Genomic DNA, 16,816 nt, shown 5'->3' with positions numbered 1-16,816 from the left:
TACAGAATCCTTCAGGCAGCCCACTTTTTAAAAGCCATCAGAGTGACTGACAAGTATTGTTGTGGTGTGATTTATCTGAGGGGAAGGCAGCTCCTGCCTCAGGGCAAACAATTGTTGAAGCATAAGAGTTCTTATATCCCCTGAAACATTTAACAAAAAGTGGGTCTTTTTCATTGACACACTCTCAAAATGTGGGTCAGTGAATCTCACACAAAGTCTGAACAGCAGCTAATAAAAATGACAGACATGTTGAACTCCTGACTCACTTTATGTTTATCTAAGTGTGCAAACATTCCTGTCAGTGAAGCTTTGCAATGGTGATTCTGACTGTATTTGATTACAGCCTGGTGGAAACTGTCTTTAGAAAGACAACCTCTGATGACAGCTATTTCACAGCTCGGCTAAAAGTGTGTTTTTTGGCTTTAGTTGTTTGTTGAAAGCTTAGGCAATGTTCAGTCATGGTGATAGACCTACAGCTGTCAAAAATGGGTGAAAGACATAAGAGATGTACAAATTATTTTGTGATATTTTGCAGTCTTTTGAAAACAGATGTGTTAATTGGTGCTTCCGTTTTTTTATTTTTCCCACAACTACTCTCTTTTAGTTCATCATTTCATCAAGTGAATACCTTATTAAGGGTTCCCAAAGAGATACACTGACAACATGCGAAGAGGACCTGTCTTTTTACACATGTCATTCAGATTAATATTGATAGGACTAGGACAGGTAAGAGGTGTTTGTGTTTCAGAACATATCAATCACAGGCACTGTCAAAGAAAACTGATAAGTTATTAAAATAAATCATAATAAGTTTAGAGAGTCCATTTGGTGCATCCTCAAATAGAAATCTAAAACGTTTTTTAAAAAATTTTTTAGTCATCTTTTGGATGATCTTTTGTGTGTGTGTTCACTGTGTCCCAGTGAACCTGTGAATTCTTCTTCTGTTATCTCTCAGTTGACTTCCGTTGACGCTGGAGCCCAGAGGACGCTACGCCCACTGCCTGTCTCTTGTTACGTGCCTGCGCGCAGAAAACAGACACCACCAGAGGCAAAATACAGTCGCAAAACATGGCGAGGCTAAGCGAGCATGGGATTCGTCTGAGTTCCGTATGTATTTCACATTTTTTATTTCTAAGCAGGATGTGTATTCTTTGTAATATTTACTTGCAAAATTACTTTGCTGCAGAAGAATGACAGTTACAAATGTAACGAACTCACTGACTTGTTTTATTTCTTTTCAAGATGAGTCCTTCCTTCCTGAACAGCAACTCTACAAGTCATACCTGGCCCTTCAGCGCGGTGGCAGAGTTAATAGGTATTTCACACTATGAAGGATTACATTGAAACTTCGCATAGTCCTGCACCTGCAGCCGAGTTGCGCTCGACTTGTTGCAGCTTTTCATGGTTTCATTTCATACACTCTTCCGCTGTCGCACGCAAAGTGGACTGTGTGTTAAACAGACATTTGTGTTGGTGCTAAAATGGACCGAATGGACTTCCTCTTTCACACCCTCAGCGAGTTTGTTACTGCTACACGCCTCACATAATGTCTGTCAGTGGTTGTTGAAAGTGTATAAGGGTGTCAGGGTTGTAAGTATGTTGTTAAGTAATAAAAAGTGAGCTTATTGTACTTTATGTTGTTAGTTATCTCCTTGCAATGATAATAACTTGTAAACAGTGGTTAAGTTTTCTAGTCATTTTAAATGGAATTACCACTCTTTGTCATATATCTGTGTTAAAAAGGACAGTCTGGACTTTAATACAGCATATGAATCACTAGATTTGCCCCTCCACTGACACAAAGCGTCTGTTTCTGTGCTGTCAACATTGTCTTTCCTCCACTCTGTGCTCTCTCATTGGTCCAGACGTGCTGACCTTCTGTTGGCTGCTGAGTTTTAGCAGGAACAGCAGTGGGAGTGTACTGTATAAATGCAGGTGCACGCATCACTGTTTTCTCTGTTCACATGATTTAAAGAGCAGGTGACAAAAGTGCAGAGTTAGGGGCATTAAACTTGGAGTTTAAAGTTAGCATTAAAAACTAATTATAACCTTATAATAGTGACTCAGTAATTCATGAAAAGCTGGACGATCATAGTCTTCATAGATTAGAGAAGTAAACTTAACTAAACTAGAATATAAATATACACCTGTGCTTTTTCTTCTATGACAAGTCAAAATGTCTGCTGTGAAAAAGGCCTATCCTGAAATTTCCAGAGCTTTTGTCAGTTTGTCAACCTTGGTATATGAAAGGTATACAAATATGGTTTGATTGATTGATTGAAAAATCACAGTTTTATAAAACCTGGAGCTTATTTTCATCCCTCTTTCTGGTAATAATAGCATTGTCAACAAGTCATTTGCTGATATCTGGGAATGCTATGACATTGTTAAAAGAAGTCCAACGGCGCAAGATACATGAGCAGTCAGACAATCATACAGTCAAATGCCCAGGTGTGTCAAAAACAAATGCAAATATTAATCTTATATTTTTTCTTTTTCATACAATACTAGGTCTGACTAGCTGATCTACATTGCAATACAAGTTTCTTTATTTCCATGTCTGCTACATGGATTATCAACTAGTCAGAATAGACGTTTTGCCCAGGACATGTAGCTTTAGCCTCAGTCTTGTAGCACACTATGATGTAGGCATCAAGTTCTTAAGACTTCTTTTCAGGGTTCCCATTTTAAAATGAGTCAGCCTGAAACATTAAGTCAGCTGGAGACGGCGTTTTCAACCAATTTATGGAGCTAACGTTAGCTTAATTTGTTAGCTATTAGCTAGCTAGCTAACAAGTTTAAACATATGTGACAGATGTACATTGGCGGTGAAAAAGTAACGGGAAAGGTAAACAGTACGGTAACACACTGAGTTCACAGAGATAAATGATTAATAAGGCTGAACGAGGCGAGTGTAACTTGAGTTTAGCTCCAGTCATAAGTGGAAACAATTATGTTTAAGGAATGTATATATATGGATTTTTATTTATGTTAGTTAATTTAGCAAGCTAACTTTGTGTTGCTAGTTTGTTTACTTATCTGTTCAGCTCTTCTGATGATTTAATGAACAAATAACTTTAGACCATCAGTCAATAGCTTTCATTCATCCGACTGTGACGCTTTGCTGCATATGTGCCTGTGAGAATTGGAAAGCTTGACAGGGGTAGCAACAGTAACTGGGGGGGGCGGAGCTAAGCAAACCCTCAATTACAACCCGAACTGTTGTAAATGTCCGCCACAATTTAAATTCCAACTTTCTGATTCAACTTTGAGCTACCATACTTATTGTTGCTGTGCAAGCAGTTTTGCTGTGTAATGCCAACATTTCTGTTGCGCTCACTTTCAATTTTACCTCGATGCTTTTCAAGTGTTTTAGATGATTTGGCTAAACTGTTAGCAAATTCTAATTGTGTTCCCAGATCACAGTAACTACTTCAGTGAGTGCTGTGTTTTCATGACCAATAAAAATGATGGCCTAACAAAACACTACCAAAATAAGACCCAAGTTATAATAAACCTGAATTTTCCTTTACATTTTCCTGGTAAAAATGAATTGTGATTGTAAGTAGCGTGTCATATATCTATAATGACTATAAAAGCAATCATCACAGTTGCCTCAATGCCTTGATGTATGTCCTCCTTCCTCTTGCGAATCAATGTGAATCGTTTAGGTAGCATGGGTGAGAAAATCTTCCTTCCCTCCCTCCCACAATCTTTTTGACCGTCTCTCTTTCCCTGTCTAGATAATGCATCAGATCCTGGTGTGTCCGCTAAACAGATCTGGATAGATGTAGTTGATGAAGTCGGTCACCTCTGTCTAACGTTCACTGATAATGGCAGCGGCATGACCCCCAACAAACTGCACAAGATGCTCAGGTAAGACACACACAAGTTTACATGCAAATGAAAAACATGTAAAAAAAAATTTAATAGCATGTTGCATCAGAAGACAGTGTGACCTCTGTATTTGAACCACAAAGTGTGACTCACCACAATTTTTCGACTACATGTTGTATTTGGTGTCTCTTTCTCACACACATACACAGACAGACACACACATTTTCCCACAAAGACCCACATGTCACAGTGTCAATCAAATTAAATTCACACAAATAAGCACTTAACACATATATGCAAAGAACTGAAACGTAAAGTGTACAAATAAGATAAATGCTTAACATCTCAAATGTGAGGATTTGCTGCTTTTCTCTGTTCTATATACTGTATAGTTGTATATTAAATGTCTTTGGGTTTTGGACTGTCGGTTAGAAAAAACAAGCAATATGAAGACACCCTTGGCTCTGGAAAACTTTGGGCATTTTTCACTTTTTTCTAAATAACTCTTGATTAATGATGACAGTTTATTCTACAATGACAATAATCAGTTATATCTCTAATATGCACTTATATCTCTAATCCTCACTCACCCCTTCACTCTTATGTCCAGCTTTGGATTTACAGAAAAGGGTTCGGGTAAGGGCAGTCAGCAGGCCATCGGCGTGTATGGGAACGGTTTCAAGTCTGGCTCCATGCGTCTGGGCCGTGACGCGCTCATCTTCACCAAGAACGGAGGCTGCCAAACTGTGGGAATGCTGTCTCAGACCTACCTGGAAAATATCAAAGCCCAGGCCGTCATTGTCCCCATTGTCCCCTTCAACCAACAAACCAATATCCTTTATGTAACAATAGGGAATGGGAAGGAAAAAATAACATCATGACGATTTACAGCAAACAATTTGAATATCACAGTGTGATTGTCTTAAATGCAAATAGGCAGACTGAGTTGGAGGCTGTGATCACAGTAAATGAGTATTGAAGGGCCATAAAACACTTTATTCACACTGAGTGGTAGAGAATATGTTTGTCACCTTGCAAGCTCCTTTATGTCCTGACCTTAACTGAGTGTTACAGTCTCTGGTGGTGACTGAGGACTCAGAGGCCAGCCTGGCAGCCATCCTCCAACACTCCATCATCACATCCCACGAGCAGATACATGCACACTTTGACTCCATTCGCTCCAAAAAAGGCACCAAGATATTAATCTGGAACATCCGCAGGTCCAAATCTTACATTTGCTCATGCTGAATGTAGATTAAAAGTAAATGATAAGAGATGTGTTTCACCTGCATGTTAATAGTTCAAAATTCAGTTAAAAAAAACAAAACGTCATTTTGTGCGTTTCACTTTCTTGCAGAGAGTTAGATGATAAAACCAAAAAACACTCTCATATCTGGATCTGTCCAAAAGTTAAAAGAAATGCACCTAGCACCTTTAAAGCTCATTTGTTTTATCTCACAAATTGTAGTTTTTACACTTTGGTTTTTGTAGCGAGTAAACAACCAAGATACAACGTGTTGATTAATGAGCTTTAGAGGTGCTGGTAGGCAAATTTTGTCACCTTTGGACAGAGCCAGGCTAGTTGTTTCCCCCCTGCTTCCAGTCTTCATACTAAGCTAACTTCTTAATTTGAGTTTGTAGCTAGATGTGTTGAGGGTAGGTCTAATGAATAGCATGTGAGACTGATGAATATGCAAACACAGACTCCAACAAGAGACAAGCAAATAGGCATGAACACACATGATATTTGTTTAAGCAATCTTTTAGACAAATCCATGCAAAACAACACACATTCAAAAACAAACCCTTATATCATCATCATATGAAGCGCCGAGAAAACTTATAGATTTGAAGTTTTCCTTCCTTTTTCTCGTGGATTTCTGAAGCAACGTGCTCTAATTGCTGCTAAGGTCATGTTAAGGAGTTTCTCAGACTTTCTTTCAATTCCTCTTTATGTTGGAGTCTCCACTATGATCATCATTATCGTCAAATACTAAGTACTGCATTTATCAAGATTAGCTAGAGCGAATGAAATCATGTTGACTGTATGCCAGTGTAAGGCGACATGCTCATATTGGTTTGGACACTGGGGCACCATTAAACACATTCAAAACCCATTTGTGTAACTTTAAAGCTGGAAACTCTGCCAGATCTTGTTTTTGCTACTAAAAAACTAGTCTTAGAGCAGTGATGTAACGTGTGTCATTACCCGTTTTAACAACTGCTCCCTTTGATGTTACCTTGAAGGGCCAAAGACGGCAAGCCGGAGATCGACTTTGAGACAGATTTGAGTGACTTCCGTTTGCCCGATATTCAGATCGAGGAGCTGAAGAAAGGTCTGAGGAACAGTGGCTCCTTGAGAGCCGAACAGAACATCCCAGACATGCACTACAGTCTCAGGGTGAGTGGAGAAAAAGTATGTCACCTGTGTGATCACTGCAAACAAATAGGACAATGGAGGTATTTTTAGTGATAGTATTTATGAAAGACCATCCATAAACCTCCCTGGATCCCGTCACACAGAGATGCTGTTACTGTATGATCCTTCTTCTTTCTTCCCCGAGGAGGATATGGGGATGTTGGATCGATCATATCACAGGATCTTTATCAGCAGATGGAGATACATAAATTGTTGAAGAGGAGGTTGTCTCACTCCTTTATAGCTTCCATGTTGTTATACAATGAGGATAATTACCGTAATATAGTGTCTTTCATGCATGTAATCGGCTATAATCGACAATATTTTTGCTACCCTATGAAAACCATGTATCTGTATGTTAAAAGAAATAGTTCCATTTTCACCAAAGTGACAATGCATTTTCAGATAATCTAGTGGATTTTCAATGGTTTATTTATTTTAAGAAATCAAATATTTTTCTCAAGCCATAAAGGAACGCGCAATCCTTCAATTTATCTGAAAAATCTAAAATATATAAATAATTTGCGTGGAGTGTTTAGAGTCTCCATCGCAATCGATGGGATATTTAATGGCGGGTTTGTGCATTGAGTCCTTTGTCGATGTATGAAAATAACCTTTTATTTCTCTGATTCACTGCTTTCTTCGGCTTTAGATCCGTTCAGCATGATTTTAGGTTTAATGATTACAGTTAGAGGAGAGCTCAGGGTAAAAGATGTAGTGGTTGCGGTTATGGTTTCGGTAAGCCCCTACACTACAGAGGAAATATAAGTCCCCATACAAGTGTGTATGTGTATGTATGTGTGTGCCAGTTGACATGTGCCTGTGGTTTTTTGGTAACACAGCCCCAGTTTCATTTTAAAGCCACATTCAAATCATAAGTGGTTCGTAAATCCCATCTTTATTTTGACAATCTTTATATCATTATAAGATTCATAATTACATTTAGTTTACTCATGTTTTTCAAGCGAGTCTTAAAAGCTTAAATAATGTACCTTAAGGCTAATATATTATAATAAAGAGTGTTAACAGATGGAGTCAGACCAAAAAAAATAAATGAACAGTAGGTGTTTTAAATTTAACATGTCTTACTTTTTACACTCCCTCTCTGTCCGTCTCAGGCCTACCTCAGTATCTTGTATCTGAAGCCGAGGACACAGATTATACTGAGGGGGAAGAAGAATCTGGCTAAGCTGGTGTCAAAGAGGCTGACACACATTGAGCATGACGTGTACAAACCCCACTTCAGCGTATCCTTACACTATCTGTATGTTTGTCTATGTGTGTGGATGGTGGCATAAAGCCGAGTCATTGTCTGTATCTGTATTTGTGCCTATATTCAGATGCAAACAGGAAGCAGGAAGTTGGTTGCTTTTGGAGACTCAGGCAGTGTTGCTGGGATCTGACAAGACAAAAATATCTACCGGATTTAAAAGACATTTATTTGCAGAAATATTCCTTTCATTAGTATCAACCATAACATGTATAATGTGGTTTTTGCTTCTGTTCACCACTGATATCTTGAGCTTGCAAAATAATACCTGATAGTATTCTGTAACCTTCCAATGTCCAGTGCTGTTAACCTTGACAAGTGTCTGTCAGAAAGAGAAGGTGAAGGTGACCTTTGGGCTGAACCTGAAAAACAAAGACCACTATGGCATCATGATGTACCACAAGAACCGACTGATTAAAGCCTACGAGAAAGTGGGCTGCCAACTGAAGGTAAAGGAAAATTATTTTAGTGTATGTCTTCATGCATGAGAAACACAGTGTTCTCCTCCAAATGTAGTATTAATGGACACCTGCCTCTATTTAAATGTCACTTCCCAATGTCCTACAGACTTCAGGTCAAAGGGCAGGAATCGGGGTCATTGGTATCATCGAGTGTAACTTTCTCAAACCTGCTCACAACAAGCAAGACTTTGAATACACCAAAGAATACAGGTACAACACGCATATATACACACAGACATACAAAACAAGCAAAAGCAGACACACACAAGACGTTTTGTGCTAATATGAGGTACGCAGTTAACCGGCTGCTTAGGTCGATGCTTGACATAATGCAAATGAAGACAGAAGATACTGCTACATACTGGGCTTTTTTTAATTTCCGCAAATGTGACGCCAAATGTGAGTGCGTTACAGCTTTACAGCTGATCACAGCTGAAATCTTGATATTGATCACAGTATCTCTAAAGTTATTTTGTCCACACACCAGTGAGACAGACCTGTCATGAAATATATGCCTAATATACTCTTACATGTGCTGTTGTGTTTATGATATTAAGAAAAACTTTTCTTTTCTTTCCTTCTCCCAAGACTCACCCTTGGTGCTTTGGGCCTAAAACTCAATGACTACTGGAAAGAGGTGACAGAGAAGAAGGCCAGAGAGCGAGAGTTTCAGGCTCTAGATAGAGATGAAAATGAAGACAGGGATGACGATGTCGAGTGAGTGTCGAAGTGTCTTCATAACTTGGCTCCAAAGTACTTGAAAGCCACTTAAAATCTAATTTATTACTATTCTTAATATTACAAGTGTGAAAAAGAAGTTCATGTTGTCCACTCGACTCTAAATCTGTACCCGAAACTGTCAAAACCACTGGGAGAGTGAAAACAACTAATCTGCGTTCTACAAGCCTTTTATAGATAATCCAGGAAGATCCAGGTCAGTTGATAATCCTCTCATGTAGGAACTTGTCAGTTCAACTGAAAGTGAAAATAGGTAATTCTTTCCCAAAGCTTGAAACCAGAGGATTGAGACGCTGCTTTTGGAGCTGCTCTCTTGACAGTAGCAAAGAAGAGTAAACATGCTGAGGCAAGAGCCTTTAAAACCAATAGAGCTTTATTTATATAGTGTACTGAACTAGAAACAGACAATACTTTTATTTTGTCTGTAGCTTTTGAAGAGACACGGTCATGTACACAAATGTAGACTCACTGAGATCATTTAAAAATATTTCTAATAATCATTTTTGGTGAATGGACTACCCTCTAATTCCAGCTTCTGTTTGCTGACAGTTCTCACACAAGTATGTCTGTATTTACAGGGCTCCCATGTGGTTACAGTGTGAAGAGTGCCTGAAGTGGCGATGCCTCCCTGGAAGTCATTACAACTCGATTCCTGAAAGCTGGAACTGCAGCCAGAACCCCAATCCACATTACAGGTGTGTATTTCTAATTATGACTTATTTTCTTGAATAACAGGCACAGTCAAACAAACAAAAAAGTAACACAAACTAATTTCACACAGTATCTAATTAAAGGGGCACTCCACCAAGTGATGTCATCAGGGTTATCTTGGATTGGATTTAAATGTTAGAGAGCTTGCGTTATGAACTGAGGGCATGGAGTGGAGACATTGGCATTTACCAGGCAAGAAGGGTCTAAAGAAAGACACTATTGAGTTGTATTATGGGAAATGTAGGATAGAGCATCTTTTGGATCTTGACCCCTGCATCGATTTTTAAGAACTCCTTTTTTATTATTTGTGTCTTGTGAGTCCCCAAACTTACTAACTTTAGCAGCAGTTGATTTGCTAAGCCAGATCTCTCTTTGTCTTTCAGAAGCTGCTCCTTACCAGAGGAAGCAGAAGACAGCGAGGAGCTGTTAACACCCAGCTACCAGAAAACCCACAAGAGGCAGTAAATTCCCATTTCTATAGACCTCTCAAACTCTGTTTGTGTGTGTGAGCATTTGTAAATGGACAGAAGTTTCACACTGCTACTCTTCCTGCATGCCTGCGTGTGTATGTGGGTTCATGTGCCATTTTGTGGTTTCCGTATGTCAGTTTCACGCTCTTATTTCCGGTGGTTGTCCATGTGACTTTGTGTTTCTGTCTGACAAGCAGAGAAAGGTCTAGTGTTGCTGTACTCTGCCTGACAATGATTGACATAGAAGAACTAAAATGAGTCAGTTCTTTAAAACATGGTGACATGTTATTTATAAGAATAATATTCAACTGTTTTTGTTAGTCACTTTGTCAATTTTAGATCTAAAATGGTTTTAACATCTAATATAAAAATTACTTTGTGAATTATTGGAACTTAATAGCTTGTTAGTAGCTGGAATCATCAAATCATCTAACTATCTTAGATAGCTTAGCTTAGATCTGGCAGAAGTTAGCTAGATAGCTAGGTTGCATGCTAATAAAGTACAGACTAACTTAAAAGCTATTTTCAGGTTCATTAAAGGTAAATAAATGTAATAAAAAGATTCATAAAACTAGGTATTTTTCCAGAACTGTATAAACTACATACATGTGGCTGCGGTGTGCCTACTTTCTATTTTTTCAGTGTGTCCCTACTTCCCTAGTAACCGATAATCCTTCTAGCAATTGGATTGGAGACAAAACAGCCAATCACAAATTACCTACTCCGATTTCTGATTGTCTGTAATGGCACACTAAGATCTCTCAGATCTCAAGTGTCCAAGAGTTTGGGAGCACAAAGAGCAGGAGAGAGGGCAAATTAGTAAAACTAAGTGAGAGAGGTTGTTATTTTGTGCTTATTTGGATAATAGCAAACACACAGAATAGATTTTTGTTCTGTGCTCAAGATGTCCCATTGCACATTCAGGATTGAAACATATGTAAGTACTGCACATATTGGATTGGCTAAAGCAGCGCCTTGCCGGATGATGTTGTATTGTGTTGCTGTAGAATTTAAGCCAAAAGTTAACTTTTTATGCCCAATGACCCTTCATTTTTTTGTTGGAGGCCTTTGCATCAGCACCTCCCGCTTAGTCAACGCAGTGCTTCATTGAAACAAATGAGGAGACTGTGACTGTGACTGACGCAGTGATGATGTTGATCTGATCACGAACTCACTCATACTGTACATACACTTTTCACTTAATCGCTCATGCTGCATTACATCATCACTTAAGCCAATTCTTCATAGTAAAAATCTCAAAAATAGTTCTTGTTGTCTCAGAATAATCACAGAGATGAATAATGATATTTGTCAAGGCAAGCCGCAGAAACATTTACTTACTTAGATTTAAACCTCACCATATTTAATCTCTGTTTTTTTTCCCACAGAGACCACCCCAAAGGCAGAAAACGAGAAAAATCATTGGAGGTTTGTGAAAATTTTGAAACTTTAGGCAACTTTCCTAACGATAAAGGTACTAGTGCACTGTTTTGCTGTACCACTCATGGATATATTATGTGTACTGTAAGGGCGCCTGGTTGTTTGGGTTGCAGGTGTGTAGGTTCCAGGACCAGGAACATCACATCTTCTCACGCAGTTCATCAGAGCCGAGCCAGCCCACTTTCCAGTCCACACACACACCTGGTCGCATAAGAACAGCAGATCGATGCCACACAGAGGAAAACACACTAGAACAAGATGAGACAAACACAGATCACCTGGCAGATTATTATACAGACACACATGATGATGCACAGACACACGGTATGGTCACAGCTGAAGTCACACACAAACAACAGAAGCCCATTGGAAGAGACACAGTCATTAGAGACAAAACACAAGTCACAGAAGAACAGGTGCTTGTGGAAAATGAGACAAATGATCACAGGGACAAGGACACAAACATGGAGCTGATGGAGAGAGAGGAGGAGAACACAGACACATTAAGGTGGGGTATGTTGCATGTGTGCTGTATGCAAGTTTGTTAATTATTTTCATTTCCCAATGAAAAACTGGATGAAGGACATTTGCAACTTTTGAGATTTAAAAAGATTGCTGCTGACAGTTTGCTACCACAGACAGATAGAATTTTAGGCATTTCCTGTTAACTGTCAACGTTTGTTTATTATTAGTCTTCTGGGTGTGTTTTTTGAGAACGTCTTTAAGGACACAATGCTTTTTGGCTGCTAACTCTCAAATGTGATGTAAATGTGTCCTTGTACAACAACTAGAGTTCTCCCTCTACAATTTAAAGGCTCAAATTCCTTGCTGCATTCCCCAAAACCTGACCTTTGCCGACTGTTATACAACTTTTCAAGAACATTGACCAAATAACTCCAGGGTGGCACTCCTGTAGGTGAAAAAAGACAATGTGGCAAGTGATAGGCTAGTTAATTAGAGATGGCTATTAAAAGCATAAGTCACATCGCTATAAACATGTTGTTAATTGTCGAGTCTGACAGTAAACACAATACAGGAAAAATGCTGTTTTAATACCCTAACACTCATCTTTCCAATTATACAGTTACAGTATAAGATTATACATTCATTGCCACTGATTCCTATAGAATCAGAATCAGCTATTTTGCCAAGTAAGTTTACACATACAAGGAATTTGCTTTGGTATTTTGGTGCAAAACAATAAACATAGTAGAAATATAAGCAATATAAAGCAAGTGCTGCAGGTCAAGAATTATAAATATAAAATTGACAATAAGATATTAAAGAATATTAAATATATATATATATATATATAAGAAAAGAATGTTAGTAGAGTTAGTAAGTTATTTTTCTATTTTAGAAAATAAATTCATAAAGGGTCAGTAAGTCATCGGTGAGGTCATTTTAAGTCAGAAAAACCCAAACGCTAGGGAGAACTGCCAGAGCTGTCTTTGTTTTCAACTGCATTATCACGCAATAATAACAACTTAGACAACTAAATGAAGCTCATGAAATGCTCAGTGTAATGGATTACCTGTCTCTTAGAGGGTCTGCAAGTTCATTTTCACACAGTGCTGGTCTTTAAACAAACTGACTAGCTTTTGTTCTCTGTAGCCACAAAAGGAAATCAGGATCATTATTTTACTGTGTGAAAAAGAAGCCGTGTCTTTGGGAGGAGCAACAGCCTGACTCAGAAAACATGGCAGAAGAGATGAATCCTGAGAAACAAAGAAAGAAACCCGAGACACTGTCCTTGGAGAAGACCAAGCAGGACAGCAGCAGCCAAGTAGAGAAACCAGGTGACACGGCACAGCGAAACCCCACCAGCCTCACCTGGACCCACTCACTCCCCTCCACCCAGACTGTGATGGTGTCTCCACTGAGTCGAACAGAAGGGCCACGGAGCAGGCCGCTACCTCCAGAAGGGAGTGACGAGGAGGCTAACGTGCAGAAGCTGGCTGGGTTGGAGAAAGAGGCCCAGAAGCTACGGAGGCTTCTAGGTCTGGAAATCACAAAGACGACTCGAGGCACAATGACAACTGCTGATAGCAGCGCTGAAAAGCCAAAAGGACGGCTGGTGACACCGCCAGTATCCACAGCCAGCAGAGAGGTCGGCTGCCAGACAGACGTGGCTGAGGTCAGCAGAATGTATACACAATATTTTAGGTTCATTATGATGAAGATAAATTACAAAACTCAAAAAAAAAAAATTTGATTTTTTTTTTTTTTTTTTTTTGATAAATATTTACTCTGTTTGAGGTTGTTTAGCCCCTCATTGCTGTGGACTCATTTTACTGTCTGGTGTGGCATTTAGTTGATTTAGTTGATTTTGTAATATTGTCAAGGGCATCACTTTGTTTATGTCTTCAAATAGCAAGAAATATAGCCATTAATAGCTTACCTGAGAAAACCATAGGCACTTTTATAATACTGAGTCAGTTTTCATTTAAATTGTTAGTAACCCAACTAAAGGAAACACAAAACAAATTTTTTTGCAGCATTTATTTTCTTAAAATTTGCCTAATAGTTAAATGTATTTGCCACAATATGGAGTTCCTAAAAAATGGCATCAGCTCCCATGCTGATATTATTTCAATGTAAGGAAAATTAAATTTAAAAAAATAAAACTGAATTTAGCTGTTAAAATAAAACCCTAAGAATAAAATGTATGACTGCCACTAAAAATCTGTGGTGTCATGCTGCTGTACAGTTGTTTAGGAAATGAATTGGAAAAGATGTAAAAGCTGACTTTAACAGAGCTCAGTGTTCTTAAAGAAAAAAACATGCTTGATAAAGAAAAAGAACTGCTGAGGTGACATAAAATGCTTTATTCTTGGTCATCTAAATCTGCTCAGACTCGTTAATCTTAAATGAAGATCTAACAGCAAACTCTAAGTAATCTTCTACTGTCCTTCCTCTGCATCAGAGCTCCTCTTCTTCCAGCAGCCGGGCCCAGGCTCCAGGACCTCAGGGGGTGGTGGTCCAGGGTCAGAAAGCTGTATGTGGGCCGAAGGAGCAGCCTGAGCAGAACAGACCCAGGAAGGAGAGGACAGAAACTCAGAGCAGGATGAGAGTCAGTGACAGCGAAGCCTGTGAAGACAGCAGGTGTGTATTCTAGACAGACATGTCATGTACATGTTAAATTCTTTAAACCAGTTTTTGCTTCATTGTATTTTTGTATTTGGCTCATGCCGGTTGACACCTAAGTAACTGTACCGGTCAGAAATTAGGTACTTAATCAGCTTTTATTTAAAGATCTTGGTAGTGGATAGCTGCAAAACATGCATGACAAGTACAGTATAAAGTTTTCAGTTCTTAGAGTAATTTCCTGTAGCTGGCAGGATTACATATGTGTGCAGGGACGTAAATGTTTCTATTCAACAGATAAACCAATCCAGACAATCTTAGTATAGATATCAGATGCTACCTTTACCAATGTGCTACTGTTTTTTCTACTCTCACTTCTCCAAAAACATTGAAGTCATGTCCTTTTTTACACTTATTTAGAAGTTGTTGTTCTCCATTTTTACCGATGTGTGAATAAAATGTGACTTTCCCCTGAGTGACTGAAATGTTTGATCTCTTTAATAATGAAGCTGTTCCCCAATCAGATCGGCACAGGAGAATCTGCATGGCATCCGTAACAACGTGGTGGTGCTTCTCACGGCCCTCCTGCCCCAACTGGACCTGGCTGGCATCAGTCTGGAGACCACTGACGTAGACAACATCCTGCAGCAGATTGTAGAGGTCAACTCACTGAAACTATGATCAGTACTGTTTTCTTATTCTTATGTAAAGTTTGGATTGATAAAACTATGTCTAACCCAAATATACAGTATATAATTATCTTTTAATGCTCACTTAATAAGTATTGTCATTTTCACATTATTGGTGGTGCTTGTGGACGAACTCTATATTATAATATTTTTATGTCCTTATGTTCATCGGTTTGAAGTCTAAAAAGAAGCAACAATGTGCAGCTGGTTATAGTCACTCTGAGTGCCTGAGATTACATTTTAGATGTATAAGGGCACAGCACCAATGCTAATATTAGTATACAATGCTGAGAGAATTCCTCTTATACAAAAATATTTGAGAAAAGTACTATTTTGCATAGTTTTACTATTTTGTATTAAACAAAGAACAGTTTTACTTAACTTGGGGAAAAAAACTATGGTTGAAAATGTTTTATCCAGGAGGAATTTAAAGTCTTAGTCTTCAGAGTTGTAATGTCATGTCTGACACACATATCAAGATTTGACTGGATGCACACACCTATGGCTAGTTAGTGGCAGTTTTTTGTCACATCATGTTGAATACAGTGTGCCTGGTGCTCTTCTATTTTAACTTTAACTTTGTTGTGAGCTTGCCTGCCCCATTGCTGTACAAATATGAGCCTTTTAATCTGAAATCGTCTCTGAAAAAAGTTGTGATGTATCGCTGTTGTTTGTTTGGCTTCTGTTTTTGACTATTTAAACTAGTTTTATACACACATGGCATCAGAGAGTCATGTATTTCTAGATTTGTTTACATATCCTTTTTAAACAAGACTTTTTACGTTTGCATTAAAGTACTGAGACCATTTATTGTACACTGCCTCTTCATTTTCAGTTCATTAACACTGTGCTCTTCATGAGTCCAATGCAACATGCTGAAGATCTGCAGTACCTCTTATTTGCCACAAGGTGACAGTGAAGCCTAGTAATGAAAGCATGCTTCTCTCACATGTCCATAACAAGAAATTCTCCTATCATTTCATTTGACCATATTTGTTGTTTTTGGACTAACATTTTCTCCAGAAAATATTGCCCAGGGCAGTTGAATCAAAAATCAAGTAAAGGGAACTAAATTCTATTATTTGTTCAATGTGATGTTTGTGTTATTGATGTATTCGTTATGTATTACAACATTAACACCGCACCACAAAATCAGCCAGAAGCTCTGAAAATGTGTCATATTTCATTCAATCATAGTGACAGTTTTGACCAAAGCCTACAAGTTGTTAATATAATACTTTTATACATATTTTATATGTATATATTTTTCACAAATTTACTTGTGAAGCAGACAGCAGTGTGTTTGACTACCTATCTATCTGTCTGTCTATCTAGTCCAACTATATCCATAAGGGTACCACTTTCAAATAAGCCACACTTTATAAAAGGCTTATAAATTGTAACTAATAGCTTTATTTATGGTTGATTCATCATTTACTAATGCTTTGTAGATCAGTTATAACCCATTAATAACAACAATCTTTTGGCTGGTGTTTACCCTGTGTGTTTTGTAGTAATGCAGTTATAAATGTTGGCAATCCATAAGTTAATACTAATGTGTTTCCCACGTTCAAATAAGTGATCAAGTATGCAGTTATAAATGTTCATTAAAGTTGGATGGATGGTCCAGATGACGCTGGAGCAGGATCAACACCAGACAAAGGAATCTTTGGCAACCTGGCAACCCAAAATGT

The 16,816-nt window shown here is 38.4% G+C and overlaps 1 protein-coding gene across 3 annotated transcripts; it reads left to right on the top strand.

The window, feature by feature from the left end:
* Positions 1-957: 957 nt before the first annotated feature.
* On the top strand, positions 958-15,928 carry zgc:152774 (uncharacterized protein LOC553526 homolog). 3 transcript variants are annotated; one of them, XM_044205226.1, is made up of 17 exons: positions 958-1,107; positions 1,243-1,315; positions 3,744-3,876; positions 4,448-4,668; positions 4,910-5,057; positions 6,085-6,238; positions 7,375-7,503; positions 7,856-7,975; positions 8,094-8,197; positions 8,576-8,704; positions 9,304-9,420; positions 9,820-9,894; positions 11,295-11,334; positions 11,460-11,854; positions 12,961-13,483; positions 14,273-14,451; positions 14,943-15,928. In XM_044205226.1, exons 1-17 carry the CDS (start codon positions 1,069-1,071, stop codon positions 15,112-15,114), a joined length of 2,751 nt encoding a protein of 916 aa, XP_044061161.1. In that variant the 5' UTR covers positions 958-1,068; the 3' UTR covers positions 15,115-15,928. The 3 variants fall into 3 exon arrangements, with proteins under 3 accessions (XP_044061161.1, XP_044061160.1, XP_044061162.1); XM_044205225.1 differs by having other exon boundaries at positions 959-1,107; positions 9,820-9,897; XM_044205227.1 differs by having other exon boundaries at positions 961-1,107; positions 9,820-9,897; positions 14,958-15,928.
* The last annotated feature ends 888 nt before the right edge of the window (positions 15,929-16,816 follow it).

This window comes from Siniperca chuatsi, linkage group LG8 (genome assembly GCF_020085105.1).
Source record: "Siniperca chuatsi isolate FFG_IHB_CAS linkage group LG8, ASM2008510v1, whole genome shotgun sequence".
Taxonomy (NCBI): Eukaryota; Metazoa; Chordata; class Actinopteri; order Centrarchiformes; family Sinipercidae; genus Siniperca; species Siniperca chuatsi.
Note: the sequence above shows the minus strand (reverse complement) of the source record. Positions and strands in the feature narration are given on the sequence as shown.

Excerpts from the sequence above, each read along its gene's own strand:
- zgc:152774 (XM_044205225.1), top strand. The coding sequence starts at position 1,069 with ATGGCGAGGCTAAGCGAGCATGGGATTCGTCTGAGTTCC. Across the intron at positions 5,058-6,084 it reads TTAATCTGGAACATCCGCAG|GGCCAAAGACGGCAAGCCGG; the intron begins GTCCAAATCTTA and ends GTTACCTTGAAG. Across the intron at positions 14,452-14,942 it reads GAAGCCTGTGAAGACAGCAG|CTGTTCCCCAATCAGATCGG; the intron begins GTGTGTATTCTA and ends TTAATAATGAAG.